The 16,580-nt window shown below is 45.3% G+C and overlaps 1 protein-coding gene across 19 annotated transcripts in view; it reads right to left on the bottom strand.

The window, feature by feature from the left end:
* Positions 1-16,580, bottom strand: part of ZMYND8 (zinc finger MYND-type containing 8) — a 123,107-nt gene that overhangs the window by 38,005 nt on the left and 68,522 nt on the right. For all 19 annotated transcript variants that reach the window (XM_040248121.1, XM_040248129.1, XM_040248130.1 and 16 more), the window contains one exon: positions 1,868-2,008. In XM_040248121.1, the coding sequence (XP_040104055.1) occupies positions 1,868-2,008 (141 nt within the window). The remainder of the gene's footprint in view (positions 1-1,867; positions 2,009-16,580) is intronic.

Raw genomic sequence — 16,580 nt, 5'->3', positions numbered from 1 at the left:
GGGGTTGTGAAGAGTCAGACATGACTGAGCAACTAAACAACGACACGTGCGGGTGGCTCGGGCCTCTCACTCTTTTTTATGCTCTGGGCCAGCGTCTCTGAACCTCAGCACTACCGCCGTCGCGGATGGAAATTCTGTCGTGGGGACTGTTCTGTGCACTGCAGAAAATCTAGCAGCATCCCCGGTCGGCAGTCACATGCCAGCAGCGTCCCTCATTCCCCACTTCCCCTAAGTTATGAGACCTACTGCTTTGAATCCAATCCCATGAGTAAATCAATATTCTCAGAATTACACATTCTGCCCTGACCTGGCCTGATCCAGGCCTCCCCCTGCCCTCGGGTCCTCTCCACCTGGGAATCTAGCAGGCGTCTCAAACTTACGAAACCGAAAACTGAACCCTTGCCTCCTGTTTCTCCTGCTGCAACCAATCTGTCAAGCCGGGCACGACCCAGCAAATCTCCGTTGCAGGTCCCGCTCTAGATACTGGTAGCAACAGCCTCCCCAGTGAGCTGCAACAACTGAAAAATGTCTCCAGACATTGCCTAGTGTCCCCTGGGACGAGGGGGGGGGAGCTGTGCCTGGTGAAGAATGGCTGACACAGGCTAATTCCCAACACAGCACTCAGAGAGGTCCTTCTACAATGCCCGGTCACATCACTCCTCTGCCCAGATGGCCCCACCTCAAAGTCCACAAGGTCACTGGGTTCTCTGACCTCAACGCCTCACCTCCACCCCTTCACCCACTGGGACGTGTCACTGGGCTTCCTTACCATTGCTACAACACACCAAGTTCAGACTGATCCTAAGGCCTTGACATTCCTCTTCCTTCTAGAATGTTCTTCCTCCTAATCCTGGCATGGTTAGCTTTTCTTGTCATACAAACCCCTGACAGGACATCACCTCCCCAGAGGCTTCCCCTAACCATTGCCTCTTGCTCCCCGCCGCCATCCTGCCCAGCTCTCCCCTTATCAAAGGAATGCCTTTTACCTTCCATGATGACGTGACCTGTCTTGGGTTTTTTTTCAATTTGATTATTATTTCTCCCTCTGTAGAACCTAGCTCCACAAGAGAGCAAGGCCTACACTCACCACTGTCTGCCCCAGGCCTAAAACAGTGCACAGCACATAATAGATCCTCAATCAAAATCCGGGCTCGTGATGCAATGAATTAATAAAATAACTTCACAGTTGAGTATTTAGCATTCCTGGTGCCAAGTTTTGTTAAAGACTTTGACATGAGAGAATGCTTTTGAAAGAATCTACTGAGACTCAGTAAGTTTTTTAAAAAGAAAGTAAATACTGATTCTATTCATAAAACAACAGATACTATGTGTATACATATAACTTTAAATATACATGTTTACACACGTAAAAAAGAAAGTAAATACTGATTCATAAAACAACAGATACTATGTGTATACATATAACTTTAAATATACATGTTTACACACGTAAGAACTGGGTTGCGGTGGTCAAGGGCAAGTAAGGTGGTAAACACTGGCCTAAAGTATTTCAAAATAAAACAGCCTTGCATTTCAACAAGTCTCGAGCAATCCTGTGCCAGTTCCTTGTACTGATCTTTCTTCATCTCCATCCACTGTACCTTTTCAATATTTTGCATAGAGAAAAGAGTGGTTCAAGAACCACACACGAGGACTTCCCTGGTGGTGCAGTGGTTAAGACTCCATGCTTCTAATGAGGGGGGCATGGGTTCAACCCCTGGTCGGAGAACTAGGATCCCACATGGCCAAAAACAAATAAAAATACCAACCTTAAAAAAAAAAAGAACCACACACTAAAGAGGACATTTTAACTTGCAGAAATATGCACAGCTGCCACAGAAAGAAGCTTCCCAAAATTTCAACTGACCCAAGTTAAGATTCAGGATGCTTCCCGTGGTGGATGTCTTGTCTGTTTTCGTGGTGACTGGCGTTGATACTTGAGGAGAGAAAGGTTTTGGGCTGCCGGATAAACTCCCCGCTTGTCCTGTCTTGGTGGAGGCTGGTGAAGCTGAAAAAGCAGGTTACTTGTTAAAAGACAGATTTACAAATAAAGGAACATATAAAGCTTGTAGGTGTAGGGCAGAGAAGAGAGTACAGAAACTGTATTTGATTTCAACCAGACCCCCAGAGCACCATGGAGGGGTTGGAGCGGGAAGGGCTGGCCATTTATTTCGAGCAAAGAGCTTTAACCCAATGTTAAACCATTAAAGCCACGAAGGAAAAAGGCCACCCCAGTCATTCTATTAAACACAAAGCTCTAAGACAAATCGGCTAAGCTGCCACTGAAATTGGTTTGGCCCATTCACGGGTGTAAATCTCAAAATAAAGAGCGATTAAACCGGCCCCCACCACAGTCCAGATGCAGAGGCCAGAGGCAGGCTTACAAATGGCATGTCATCCGTTTGTGGGAGACACAGGGGCGTGCGCACAGCCACTGCACCTGCCCTGGGGGCCAGCTTGACCCGCTGGGGGCTCGCAGGCTTCCCATTTCAAAGGTCCTGCAATGCTGAACGAAGCCGAACTCCACACCAGATGGAGGGAGGGAGTGGCTGGTCAATTATCTGCCTCCTTACTGGGTTTCAAACTTTTATAGGACAGAGTCATACCTATGCCCGAGTCTTTTAAAAAGAAGTCAAAATTCCCTACTTACTGCTCCCCTGAGCCCTGTCCACTGGGTGGCGGGAGGCAGGACAGAAACCAAACCATTTAACAAAACAAAGCGTTCGAATGGGTCAACTGGAACCTGCCAAGGATCTCTGAGATACCACCCCTTTGCAGCAACGGCTCTATATTATTGGGCTGTCCTGTTACTATAAACATGTGACAAGGACTTTCCTGGTGGTCCAGTGGCTAAGACTCTGCGCTCTCAGTGCAGGCGGCCCAGGTTCTATCCCTGGCAGGGCACTAGATCTCAGGTGCCGCAACTAAAGATCCTGAAAGCCGCAGCTGAGACTCAGCGCAGCTGAAATAATCAAACATTAAAAAACACACAAACAACGTGTGACAGGCAACCAAATGATTGTGCATCCCCTCAGACGCACAGCAAACCTCAAGAAAGCAGTGGATGGTGACAAGTTTAGAATTGAGACATCCCAGGGACTTCACACGTGCTTAGACACGCTGGTGGGTTCTTGCCTTGGTTTCCTTATCTGCCAAACAGGGATCCTCAGAGTGAGGATTTAATGGATTTAACTCTACACCAGGTTCAGCCGGTCAACCTCCATGAGACAGCCCCAGCTCCAGGGCCAAGACCTGCCAATGCTATTTTTAACACAACACAGTGGGAAAGACTCTAGAGTAAGGAGCAATGGATCCAAACAAAGATCAGGAGCCAGACACGAAGTTCAAATCCCAACTCTGCGGCTGACACACTATGTGACTGGGCAAGTGACTTAATGTCTCTGAATCTCCTTTCCTGATGGCTACAAGGAGGGACACTGATAATATAATACAAACGGATCGATAAAACTACCCAACTTGGGGACCTCCCTGGTGGTCCAGTGGCTAAGCCTCCATGCCGCAAGGCAGGGGGCCTGGGTTCGATCCCTGGTCAGGAAACTAGATCCCACATTCCACAACTAAGAGTTCCCGTGTTGTAACTAAAGATCCCACATGCCACAATTAAAAGACCCCGAGTGCTGCAACTAAGAGCCGGCGCAGGCAAATAAGTAAAGTTTTTTTTTAAAGTCACTTAAAAAAACAACCAAAAAAGCACCTAACTCATCAACTGTAAGGAAAAAACAAATTCATCAATTATCTAAACAGTGCCTGGTCTCTATTAAGTACTATATTATCGGCGCACTCAGCGCAGGCGACTGCGACCAGCGCACTTAGCACGGCCGAGAGGAGCTACCCCACGTCCAAGATCAGGGGCAAAAGCCGGGAGGAACCCATGCCCAAGGGATGGCGGCCAAGAGGAGTTACCCCACGTCCAAGTTCAGGGGCAGCGGCCGAGAGTGCCAGGCTGCGACAGCGCAGGAACGGCAGAGAGGAGCTACCCCAGTCGGAGGTCAGGGGCGGCAGCCAGGAGGAGCTACCCCGCGTCCGAGGCCAAGGGCGGCAGCCGAGAGGAGCTACCCCACGTCCGAGGTTAGGGGCAGCGGCCGAGAGGAGCTACCCCGCGTCCGAGGCCAGGGGTGGCGGCGGGGAGGAGCTACCCCAGGTCCGAGGTCAGGGGCAGCAGCAGAGAGGACCTACACCATGTCTGAGGCCAGGGGTGGCGGCGGGGAGGAGTTACCCCACGCACGAGGCCGGGGGCGGCAGCAGAGAGGAGCTACCCCGCGTCCGAGGCCAGGGGCGGCGCCCAGGAGGAGCAACCTCACGTCCAAGGAGCGGTGGCTGCGCGGGCGCAGGAGGGCCTAGAGGAGCTATTGCACGTTCAAGGTCAGGAGAGGCGGCGGTGAGGAGACACCCCTCGTCCAAAGTAAGGAGCAGCGGCGGCGCTTTGCTGGAGCAGCCGTGAAGAGATACCCGACGCCCAAGGTAAGAGAAATCCAAGTAAGACGTTGCAAGAGGACATCAGAGGGCAGACAACTGAAACCATACTCACAGAAAACTAGTCAATCTAATCACACTAGGACCACAGGCTTGTCAAACTCAATGAAACTAAGCCATACCGTGTGGGGCCACCCAAGACGGGAGGGTCATGGTGGAGAGGTCTGACAGAATGTAGTCTACTGGAGAAGGGAATGGCAAACCACTTCAGTATTCTTGCCTTGAGAACCCCATGAATAGTATGAAAAGGCAAAATGATAGGATATTGAAAGAGGAACTCGCCAGGTCAGTAGGTGCCCAATATGCTACTGGAGATCAGTGGAGAAATAACTCCAGAAAGAATGAAGGGATGGAGCCAAAGCAAGAACAATACCCAGCTGTGGATGTGACTGGTGATAGAAGCAAGGTTCGATGCTGTAAAGTGCTCTTAGGAGCACTATATTGCATAGGAACCTGGAATGTCAGGTCCATGAATCAAGGCAAATTGGAAGTGGTCAAACAAGAGATGTCAAGAGTGAACGTCGACATTTTAGGAATCAGCAAACTAAAACGGACTGGAATGGGTGAATTTAACTCAGATGACCATTATATCTACTACTGTGGGCAGGAATCCCTTAGAAGAAATGGAGTAGCCATCATGGTCAACAAAAGAGTCCGAAATGCAGTACTTGGATGCAATCTCAAAAATGACAGAATGATCTCTGTTCGTTTCCAAGGCAAACCATTCAATATCACAGTAATCCAAGTCTATGCCCCAACCAGTAATGCTGAAGAAGCTGAAGTTGAACGGTTCTATGAAGACCTATAAGACCTTTTAGAACTAACACCCCCAAAAGATGTCCTTTTCATTATAGGGGACTGGAATGCAAAAGTAGTAAGTCAAGAAACACCTGGAGTAACAGGCAAATATGGCCTTGGAATAAGGAATGAAGCAGGGCAAAGACTAATAGAGTTTTGCCAAGAAAATGCACTGGTCATAGCAAACACCCTCTTCCAACAACACAAGAGAAGACTCTACACATGGACATCACCAGATGGTCAACACCAAAATCAGACTGATTATATCCCTTGCAGCCAAAGATGGAGAAGCTGTATACAGTCAGCAAAAACAAGACCGGGAGCTGACTGTGGCTCAGATCATGAACTCCTTATTGCCAAATTCAGACTGAAATTGAAGAAAGTAGGGAAAACCACCAGACCATTCAGGTATGACCTAAGTCAAACCCCTTATGATTATACAGTGGAAGTGAGAAATAGATTTAAGGGACTAGATCCAATAGATAGAGTGCCTGATGAACTATGGACGGAGGTTCATGACATTGTACAGGAGACAGGGATCAAGACCATCCCCATGGAAAAAAAATGCAAAAAAGCAAAATGGAAATGCAAAAAAGCAAAATGGAAATGCAAAAAAGCAAAATGGCTGTCTGGGGAGGCCTTACAGATAGCTGTGAAAAGAAGAGAAGCGAAAAGCATAGGAGAAAAGGAAAGATATAAGCGTCTGAATGCAGAGTTCCAAAGAATAGCAAGGAGAGATAAGAAAGCCTTCCTCAGCGATCAATGCAAAGAAATAGAGGAAAACAACAGAATGGGAAAGACTAGAGATCTCTTCAAGAAAATTAAGAGATACAAAGGGAACATTTCATGCAAAGATGGGCTTGATAAAGGACAGAAATGGTCTGGACCTAACAGAAGCAGAAGATATTAAGAAGACATGGCAAGAATACACAGAAGAACTATATGAGAAAGAGCTTCACGACCAAGATAATCACAATGGTGTGATCACTCAACTAGAGCCAGATATCCTGGAATGTGAAATCAAGTGGGCCTTAGAAAGCATCACTACGAACAAAGCTAGTGGAGGTGATGGAATTCCAGTGGAGCTATTTCAAATCCTGAAAGATGATGCTGTGAAAGTGCTGCACTCAATATGCCAGCAAATGTGGAAAACTCAGCTGTGGCCACAGGACTGGAAAAGGTCAGTTTTCATTCCAATCCCAAAGAAAGACAATGCCAAAGAATGCTCAAACTACCGCACAATTGCACTCATCTCACATGCTAGTAAAGTAATGCTCAAAATTCTCCAAGCCAGGCTTCAGCAATACGTGAACTGTAAACTTCCAGATGTTCAGGCTGGTTTTAGAAAAGGCAGAGGAACCAGAGATCAAATTGCCAACATCTGCTGGATCATTGAAAAAGCAAGAGAGTTCCAGAAAAACATCTATTTCTGCTTTATTGACTATACCAAAACCTTTGACTGTGTGGATCACAATAAACTGTGGAAAATTCTGAAAGAGATGGGAATACCAGACCACCTGACCTGCCTCTTGAGAAACCTATATACAGGTCAGGAAGCAACAGTTAGAACTGGACATGGAACAACAGACTGGTTCCAAATAGGAAAAGGAGTGTGTCAAGGCTGTGTATTGTCACCCTGCTTATTTAACTTACATGCAGAGTACATCATGAGAAACGCTGGGCAAGAAGAAACACAAGCTGGAATCAAGATTGCCAGGAGAAATAGCAATAACCTCAGATATGCAGATGACACCACCCTTATGGCAGAAAGTGAAGAGGAACTAAAAAGCCTCTTGATGAAAGTGAAAGAGGAGAGTGAAAAAGTTGGCTTAAAGCTCAACATTCAGAAAACGAAGATCATGGCATATGGTCCCATCACTTCATGGGAAATAGATGGGGAAACAGTGGAAACAGTGTCAGACTTTATTTTTTTTGGCTCCAAAATCACTGCAGATGGTGACTGCAGCCATGAAATTAAAAGACGCTTACTCCTTGGAAGAAAAGTTATGACTAACCTAGATAGCATATTCAGAAGCAGAGACATTACTTTGCCAACAAAGGTCCATGTAGTCAAGGCTATGGTTTTTCCAGTGGTCATGTATGGATGTGAGAGTTGGACTGTGACGAAAGCTGAGCGCTGAAGAATTGATGCTTTTGAACTGTGGTGTTGGAGAAGACTCTTGAGAGTCCCTTGGACTGCAAGGAGATCCAACCAGTCCGTTCTAAAGGAGATCAGCCCTGGGATTTCTTTGGAAGGAATGATGCTAAAGCTGAAACTCCAGTACTCTGGCCACCTCATGCGAAGAGTTGACTCATTGGAAAAGACTCTGATGCTGGGAGGGATTGGGGGCAGGAGGAGAAGGGGACGACCGAGGATGAGATGGCTGGATGACATCACTGACTCGATGGCCGTGAGTCTGAGTGAACTCCAGGAGTTGGTGATGGACAGGGAGGCCTGGCGTGCTGCAATTCATGGGGTCGCAGAGTCGGACACGACTGAGCGACTGAACTGAATTGATTAGTACCATATTATTTCCCCATTAACTTCCTGGGTTTTGGTTTCAATCATCTAACCTGTGATTCTCAGCCAGGAGTGACTCTGCCCTCCAAGGAGCAGTGGGCAATGTCTATAAACATTTTTGTTTGTCACAGCTGGGGAGGGGGATGCTCTGGAATCTAGTAGGTAGAGACCAGGGATGCTGCTAAACATCCTATGATGCATAGCACAGCACACCCCCTCAGAACAAATAATTATCTTTGGCCTCAAATGTTAACAGTGCTAAGGTTGATAAATCCATACACGAATGAAGGAGGTGTGTCTCCAGGAAACCTTCACCTCATTTGCAAGTAAGGTGAGGATGCCGGAATGAGATAAGTATATACATGCCAACTGGTGCTTAGCAAGTGCTCAATAAACATTTGACATTATCTTGAGATTTTAAGTTGTTTAAAAATATAATCAGTTTTACTGGAAGGATTAAATGCCCTGCCCCAGCACCTGGCAGAAAACATCCTCTCCAATAATGACCCCGATTCCCACTTGTTCTCTAACTGCAGGCACTCTAACAAGGAGAAATGCTTATCACACAAAGAAGTAAGAATAAAGAAGTGAAGTGAAGTCGCTCAGTCGTGTCCAACTCTTTGCGACCCCACGGACTGTAGCCTATCAGGCTCCTCCCTCCATGGGATTCTCCAGGCAAGAGTACTGGAGTGGGTTGCCATTTCCTTCTCCAGGGGATCTTCCCAACCCAGGGATTGAACCCAGGTCTCCCATATTCCAGACAGATGCTTTAACCTCTGAGCTACCAGGGAAGCCCCAAGAATAAAGAAAGATAAAGGCATTTCAAAAGATGTAAGTAGTACCAACAAAATCTTCAGCATTAGGACTTTTAAATTATGATTATTCATTCATGTACGTTCTGTTTCCAAAAGAGATGAGCAGTGGCTGAAAACATCAAGGAAGTGTGTTCCCTCCACAAGGACTAAAGTCAGAGCCTTTTTAGTTGTATTCCCTTAAGTAAGCGAGGGAGCTGTGAGGTCTCAAGAGAGGGTATTAACATACTCCAGAAGTTCTGCTTCTGGCTGCAGGCAACTCTGACAAGGAACTCTAACCCCAAAGGGTAGCAGGAACCAAAAGCCTACAGAAGTGTGGGGTCACACAGAGAGCTCAAGTAAGTAGAGTCCATATTTCCCTTTTTAACAGATCAAGTTACAAAAGTAAGCAGCAACAGCCGGCAGGCAGTCTAGCAGAGCCCTTCCCGACTCAATTTACCAAGAACACAGGGGGAGTCAATAGTTTTATAATTTTGTGTGTGTGTGTGTGTGTGTGTGTGTGTGTGTGTATATATATATATATATATATATATATATTCACGGAGTTAAAAAAATAATAATTGGGAAAATGAGCCTTTAATTTCACAAAGTTTCCTTTGTTAATAAAACTTAAGTATTGAAGGTTTAAGAAACATGTCTAAACCATGCCTCACCCAATCTTCAGCAAGGCCTCTGCACACCACTTCGAAAATATAGCCCAATCTTCCCACTTATCTCCACCCCCATCTCCAGGGCTATCACCCTAGTCCATGAATTCTGAACAGGGGTAATGTGGGCCCAAAAAACAGATTTTAGGGCCTGAAAAAAAATCTTACTCTTTATATATATAAAGCCCATTCACAGTATGTAATGGGACATATAATACTTTCAAATTTCATGAGGGTCCACTCTTAGATATAGAGCCCAAAGAACTGAAAACTTGCACTCCAACAATGCCTCAAGGCAGCCCTATTCAGCCCAAAGATGGAAACAACCCAAATATCCATCAACAGACAAGCCATGGTGCAAAAGAATGAAGTTCGGACGCGCACTGCAATGTGGGTGAAAACGTCACATGAAGTGAAAGAAGCCAGACACAAAGGTCACGTTTTACAGGATTTCACTAAAATGAAATATCCGGAATGGGCACATTCATACAAATAGAATGCAGCCTGGTGGTTGGCGGGGCAGGGCTGAGAGAAGGATGGGGCGGGGGAGGCGGAGGGATGAGGAGGGGTGGCTTGGTAGATACAGGGTTTGATTCTGCGGGGACAGAAGAGTAACAGCGGTGAATGCACAATACCGCAGTGTTGTGGTGCACTGAACACCGCTGAACTGCTGGCTCGGAGATGATCAATCTTCTGTTATGTGATTCTCACCTCCACTTAAAAAATTCACGGGAGGACAATTAGGAAGAAAGTGGCAAAAAAGGCTCCTTAGGGGGTGATAATCAATGGGGGCCGGGGTGGGGGGGAAGGTTGGGAAACACTGCCCTTACCTACCATTTCCACAGAGACCCTGTAAAAGCTTCCCACTCCTGGTCCCCCAACTGCCTGCCACAGCACCCCTCTCCCAGGGCACCTCCACCTAGCAGCTGTGGGGCACCTAAAACAAGGAAAAGGAACGTCCTGCCGGCCAGCATAAAAACCAAGGACCTTTCCTCGGCTCTTTCTAGAACCTCCAGCCATGTGGCCTTTTGTGCTTAGCCCTTCCAGATCAAGTCTGCTCCCACCTCAAACCTTTACACTTGGAATTTCCCAGGAAAGACACCCTCCCCCCTACCCACCACTCCCACTCAAATCATACTGACTGGCAGTCTTCTACATTTGGGTCCAACACCACCTCCTTGAAGCCCTCCCTGCTGGCGCCACCTAAGATGGCCCCAGCGCCCCTTCTGCTCTACAAGTGCAGGCTCCTTGCCGGCCTCTGACACTGCCAGGCACCTGAGCTGCCAGAATGAGTCGATATGTGAGATGATTAATTGAAGAATCAGGTCTCCATTTCTCTTCTCGTGACTGTGGTCACAATAAGCAATAAAGACAATCAAAATGAAACCTCTCTCTTACACAGGTGCCAATGTACACCATCTCCTCGATATTCTGCAGCTACTGAAGGCATTCTGAGTGATTAAGCATCCAAGGGAGAAACATGGATAAGCAGCCCAGAGAAAAAAACACAAAAGCTCAAGAAGCACATTTAGCGAGAAACTTGAGTTGGATATAAATAAATGTAAACTCAGCTAAAGAGGCACAGAGATAAATAGACACAGTCTGTCTATTTATAGGCTCTATCCTACAGCCTTTCCATCTGCATGGTACACTTGTTACAAAAAGTAACACCTCGGGCCTTCCCTGGTGGTCCAGGGACTCTGTGTTCCCAATGCAGGGGGCCTGGGTTTGATCCCTGGTCAGCCTACTAGATCCCACATGTCTCAACTAAGAGTTCCCATATGGCAATTAAAAAAAAATCCTGCATGCCACAACAAGGACTGAAGGTCTAGCGTGCTGCAACTAAAACCTGATGCAGTCAAATAAATAAATATTTTAAAAAATAAAAATGAAACCTACAGGGCATCCAAGGAATTCCCTGGCAGTCCAGTGGTGAAGACTCTGCATTTTCATTGCCAAGGGCCTGGGTTGGACCACAAGTCACACAGTACAGCCAAAAAAGAAAAAGTGTGGAAAAAAGAGAGAGAAAATCAAGTGTACAGAAATGCCCCTATATGTGTAAATACTTTCCAAAAGCAGTCCCACATCCTTAAATGAATGCATACTTTTTTTTTCCTATCAGCACATTCTATAGCCATAGAAACTTTGGAGAAAACCTGGAGCCCAGAATTCAAGGATTACCAAAAAAAAAAAATCCTTTAGTTTTTTCTTATATACCTTTCTCACCTGCTCTAATGTTGCCTGGGTTTCATTCTGTTTTAATTCTAACCATGTGCGTTTAGTTGTTTCATCGCTTTAAAAAAAAAAAGTCAACTAGAGGCATTTAGATTATGGACCATTTTGCTCTTTTTAAAATGCTTTTACTATGCTTTGTTGGTGGTGGAAGCATTAAAATGGGTGTAAAAATATATTTATTAATATAAAAAATGTAAGGAAGTGAGAGGAATTCTGTATGATTCAATAGATTCAATAGATATGTTCTTAAAGACTTTTATTCATGACCATCTAGAGAAACATGTAAAATACTAAGCTGGCCAAAATATCTTCAGCACTAGGGGTTAGAAAGTGAGCAAGGACTCTCTCTCTCCCTCTCTCTCTCTGTATATATTTATATATAGTTGACATTAAGAAAACAACTTGATGTATCTGTTTAAAACATCTGCATTCATATGACTTCATAAAATCTACCTACTGTTGATAATGAGAACTGTTGCTGATGTTCAGTCACTAAGTCGTGTCCAACTCTTTTCAACCCCATGGACTGCAGCCCTCCAGAGTCCTCTGTCCACAGGATTTCCCAGGCAAAGGATACTGGAGTGGGTTGCCATTTCCTTCTCCAGGGGATCTTCCTGACCCAGGGATCAAACCTGTGTCTCCTGCATTGGCAGGCAGATTCTTTACCGCTGATCCACCAGAGAAGCCCAATAATAAGTGCATGCAAATAAAATGATGTCAAAGACACAATGCCAAGTTGAAAGGAGCAAAAAGTTCAGTATGATGCCATTCTATCACACACACAAAAATAATTTTTATTCTTGTCATCATCAACGTGATTATACACATTAAAAATCTGAAGGACCACCCAGTTCTTAGTAGCTGTCACCTCTCAGGATGGAATAAGGGACTATTTATTCTACAATGTTAAAATTTCAAAGGAATATTTTACATTCAGGGGAAATGATGAAATATAAATATTGAAGAGATTCAAACCTGAAAGCTAAGCAAAGTTTTATTGGTGCTGAAAACCAAAAGCATGGTACCTAAATCTATGATTCCCCATGAGGACTGGAGAGATGACCATGCCCCCCCACAGGGGATGTGTGACAGTGTCTGGAGAGGCTCTGACCATGGCAGGGGTGTAGACTGGCATCAAATGGGTGGAGGCCAGGGATGCTGCAGGGCACAGGACAGCCCCACCACACAGAACCATCCGGCCCAAAATGTCAGTAGTGCTGGGGTTGAGAAACCCTGTTTTAAATCACTCTAGACATTTTCAAAAGCAGAAAGACATTTGGAAATGCTCGTTTCAATTATGCCTTCAAATGGATGCCAATCCTTTTATAAAGCCATAAATCTTGCCCAAAGGAAGACCTAATTGCCTTTGAAGTCACAAATAATTTAATCAGATAATCTACTTTGACGTACAATTCACGAGTGCCGGCTAAAACACATCATTTATTATCTACATTCACAAAACCCCCAGCCTGTGCTAAGTGCCCTTTCGACTACATGAAATACAAGCTGTAGAATTAAATTAGAAAAAAAGGGCCCTTTCCTCCCACGCACCCCAGCACTCTGGGTGGGGTAGCCAGTGGAGGAGTTATAATTCATGCTTCAGCTCCTCTACTTACAGAACTTTGGAAGCAACCTATACATTCAAAGGGCTGCTGGCATCTTGCACCAGAAAGGACCTACAGAGCACAGAATCACTGGGTGATCCAGTACAGGACAGAAATGCTGTTCTGCATGGTTATTGAGTACCATGGAAAAGTAGTCAGAACACAGTTTTATTTTTCTCAGTTCAGCTTCAGTCGCTCTGTCGTGCCCCACTCTTTGGGCCCCCGTGGGCTGTGGCTCGCCAGGCCCCTCTGTCTATTGAATTCTCCAGGCAAGAATACCAGAGTGGGCAGCCATTCCCTTCTCCAGGGGATCTTTCCAACCCAAGGATCGAACTAGGGTATCCCACAATGCAGGCAGATTCTTTACCATCTGAGCCACCAGGGGAGCCCATTCAGAATCCAAGGTTAAGTTAAATAGGTCTACACTAAAGAGGTGGTCCACGAAGCACATAGTTCGCAGATGCATTTGATGCAGCTTACAGTTTTTTTCACTTGTCTTGGTTTGTAAGATCCCACAGCATGTGTGATCTTAGTATCCCAACAAGGACTGAACCATGCCCCCTGTACTGGGAGAGCAGAGTCTTAAATCACTAGACCACCAGGGAAGTCCCTCTGAGCTATTTTTTAAAATTGGAGATAACGTGTAAAAGCTGGGGTAGTCTGCATTTTAAAAAATATTTGGGATTTCTCTTGAACAACACAGAAACGTGGCAACACTGAGCCAACCTTTCCACTTGGCTAGAACCAGCAAGGGGAGAGGGCCACCCAGTGACTTTAAAAAAGCACAGGTCTCTAGCTCAGCACACACATACAGGAAGAGTCAGTACTGCTTTGAGAAGCGTTACAGATACAGCACCCATGAGTGGTTAAATGGTCATGATGACAAGCAGATTTCTGCTTCAGTTCAGTCCCTATCACTTCCAATCCTCGCATATTTCTGTATCTGCCTGATCCCCCAAAGTACTTGAGTTTTCAACTTGGCATATGATTGTGTCAACTAACATAGAAAAAATCTCAGGACGGGGAATTCTCTGGAAGTCCAGTGCTTAGGACTCCTCATGTTCACTGCCAAGGTTTGATCCCTAGTCGAGGAACTAGGATCCAGCATGTTGTGTGGCGCAGCCAAAAAAGAAAAAGTTCAGGAAACAATCTCTAAGGGCTGACTGTGGAAGGTGGGATTATCCCTGACTTCAGTTTTTGTAACTGACCATTGCTTTATGACAAATAGGTATTGATTTCACAGGGCAAAGTGTATACGAAACCATCTTCCCTTCTCCCTGGAGTAACCCATGTGGAGCTGCAAGACCAAAGAACCACCATTAGCCCAGAGGCTGGTGAAAGCCAGGCCCCAGGATTCTTACTCTAATACATATTAATTGTAATTTTATAGGTATAATTTCAATATGCATATAAAATGCAACAGGATCCTGCAAGCAAAATACTGGCAAGGCATCGATTCTGGCCAGGAGGTCTAGATAGAGGAAGCAGACAAAGCATGGAGAATATAAACTACTCTGACCCGTAACAAGACAAGATTCCAGGAGTGAACAGCTTCTGGCTGACCCAAGTGCTCCTCGAAGACTAAAACCAGCCCTGAGGATTAGACACGTGATTCTGAGCTCCTCAATGCCCTAAACAAAAGGAGGTTTCTAAACTCTCATGAAATTTTTATCTAATAACTTATTTCAATGTGTACGTTTATGCTGCAGACTGTAAATTTTTCCCTGCTGAAACTAATAAGGTTTTGCAATCCTATGACAAGCTACTATTTTAATACAATCTTAGATAAAACACAGTCTTGTCTCAAGTTACATTCTCAACGATTGTGGGGGCATTTCAACAAATATCCATGTCTTCTTCCACTAAATGCCATTATCACTGCCAACAGCAGAGGGCAGTGGCATGCAGGGCAAAGAAAGCCAGTCTCAGAATCTGGCTGTGGAACTCCCTCTTTCTTCTCAGAGACCTCAACTTGCCTTCTGTAAACGGAGGAGAGTGACTCAGAGTTTCTCTTAGTTTGTACCACATATTGGCAAACCAACCCGTGTTGCCTGCAAGCTAAGAAGGGTGCTGTTCTTGTTGTTTCATCACGAACTCGTGTCCAACTCTTTTTTTGACCCCATGGACTATAGCTCGCCAGGCTCCTCTGTCCATGGGATTTCCCAGGCAAGAATACTGGAGTGGGTTGCCATTTCCTTCTCCAGGGGATCTGCCCAACTGGGAACTGAACCTGCATCTCCTGCAATGCAGGCAGATTCATTACTGCTGAGTCACCTGCAAAGCCAAGAAGGGTATTTACCATTTTTAAGTGGTTTAGGGGAGAAAAAAACGGGAGTCATAGCTCCTGAAAACATAACAATCATATGGAATTCAAATTTCAGCGTCACAGTCGCATACTTACTGCCTATGGCTATTTTAGTAACACAAACAAGGTGTTGAGTAATTGCAGAGTTGACAAGAGACCTACAAAGCCTAAAATATTTACCATCTGGCACCAGAAAGGGGACAGTTTCTAAGACTAAAAAGATTTTTAATAAATACCTTCTCTTCCTACACTACTCATTGGCTGCCTAACTAATGATCAGCAAAATAACCCAGATACATACTAGCAAGCAGATTATGTTTCGGAAACAAGATTTTAAATTCTACTGAAATGGGGCATCTGCTAACTCACCATCTCAAAAGTCACTCAAATAATGAACTTTGTCAGGAATTCTGGCATCACTTCAACCTCTGCCCCTCTCGAGGGATGAGAGAAGTTTAATTAAGCACACAATATGTGTTCCTCGTACTCCTCTGAACTGTGTTTCCTGAAATATGGTGTAGAATCATCCACAGTGGTTCACGGACCAACATGTTTTACTGTACAAGCTATGTGCTAATTTCATGTACGTTAGGTGAAAAAAAAAAAGCAAGCAATTTAAACACATGAGCCTATGTATTTTATTTATCTTCACATGAAGCTAAATTGTGGGTCTAATATATAAGAATGTAATAAAACAGGTAGTATGCACACTATAGCAAAAAAAAAAAAATCATGGTGATGAAAAGTTCAGTTCAGTTCAGTCGCTCAGTCATGTCCAACTCTGCGACACCATGAATCGCAGCACGCCAGGCCTCCCTGTCCATCACCAACTCCCGGAGTTCACCCAAACTCATGTGCATCGAGTTGGTGATGCCATCCAGCCATCTCATCCTCTGTTGTCCCCTTCTCCTCCTGCCCTCGATCCCTCCCAGCATCAGGGTCTTTTCCAATGAGTCAACTCTTCGCCGGAGGTGGCCAAAGTATTGGAGTTTCAGCCTCAGCATCAGTCCTTCCAATGAACACCCAGGACTGGTCTCCTTTAGGATGGACTGGTCGGATCTCCTTGCAGTCCAAGGACTCTCAAGAGTCTTCTCCAACACCACAGTTCAAAAGCATCAAGATGGACTGAGGTACGTGACATTGTACAGGAGACAGGGATCAAGA

This window comes from Oryx dammah, unplaced genomic scaffold (assembly GCF_014754425.2).
Source record: "Oryx dammah isolate SB20612 unplaced genomic scaffold, SCBI_Odam_1.1 HiC_scaffold_10, whole genome shotgun sequence".
NCBI classification, from domain to species: domain Eukaryota; kingdom Metazoa; phylum Chordata; class Mammalia; order Artiodactyla; family Bovidae; genus Oryx; species Oryx dammah.
The sequence above is the reverse complement of the archived record's forward strand: the minus strand, read 5'-3'. Positions and strand labels throughout refer to the sequence as shown.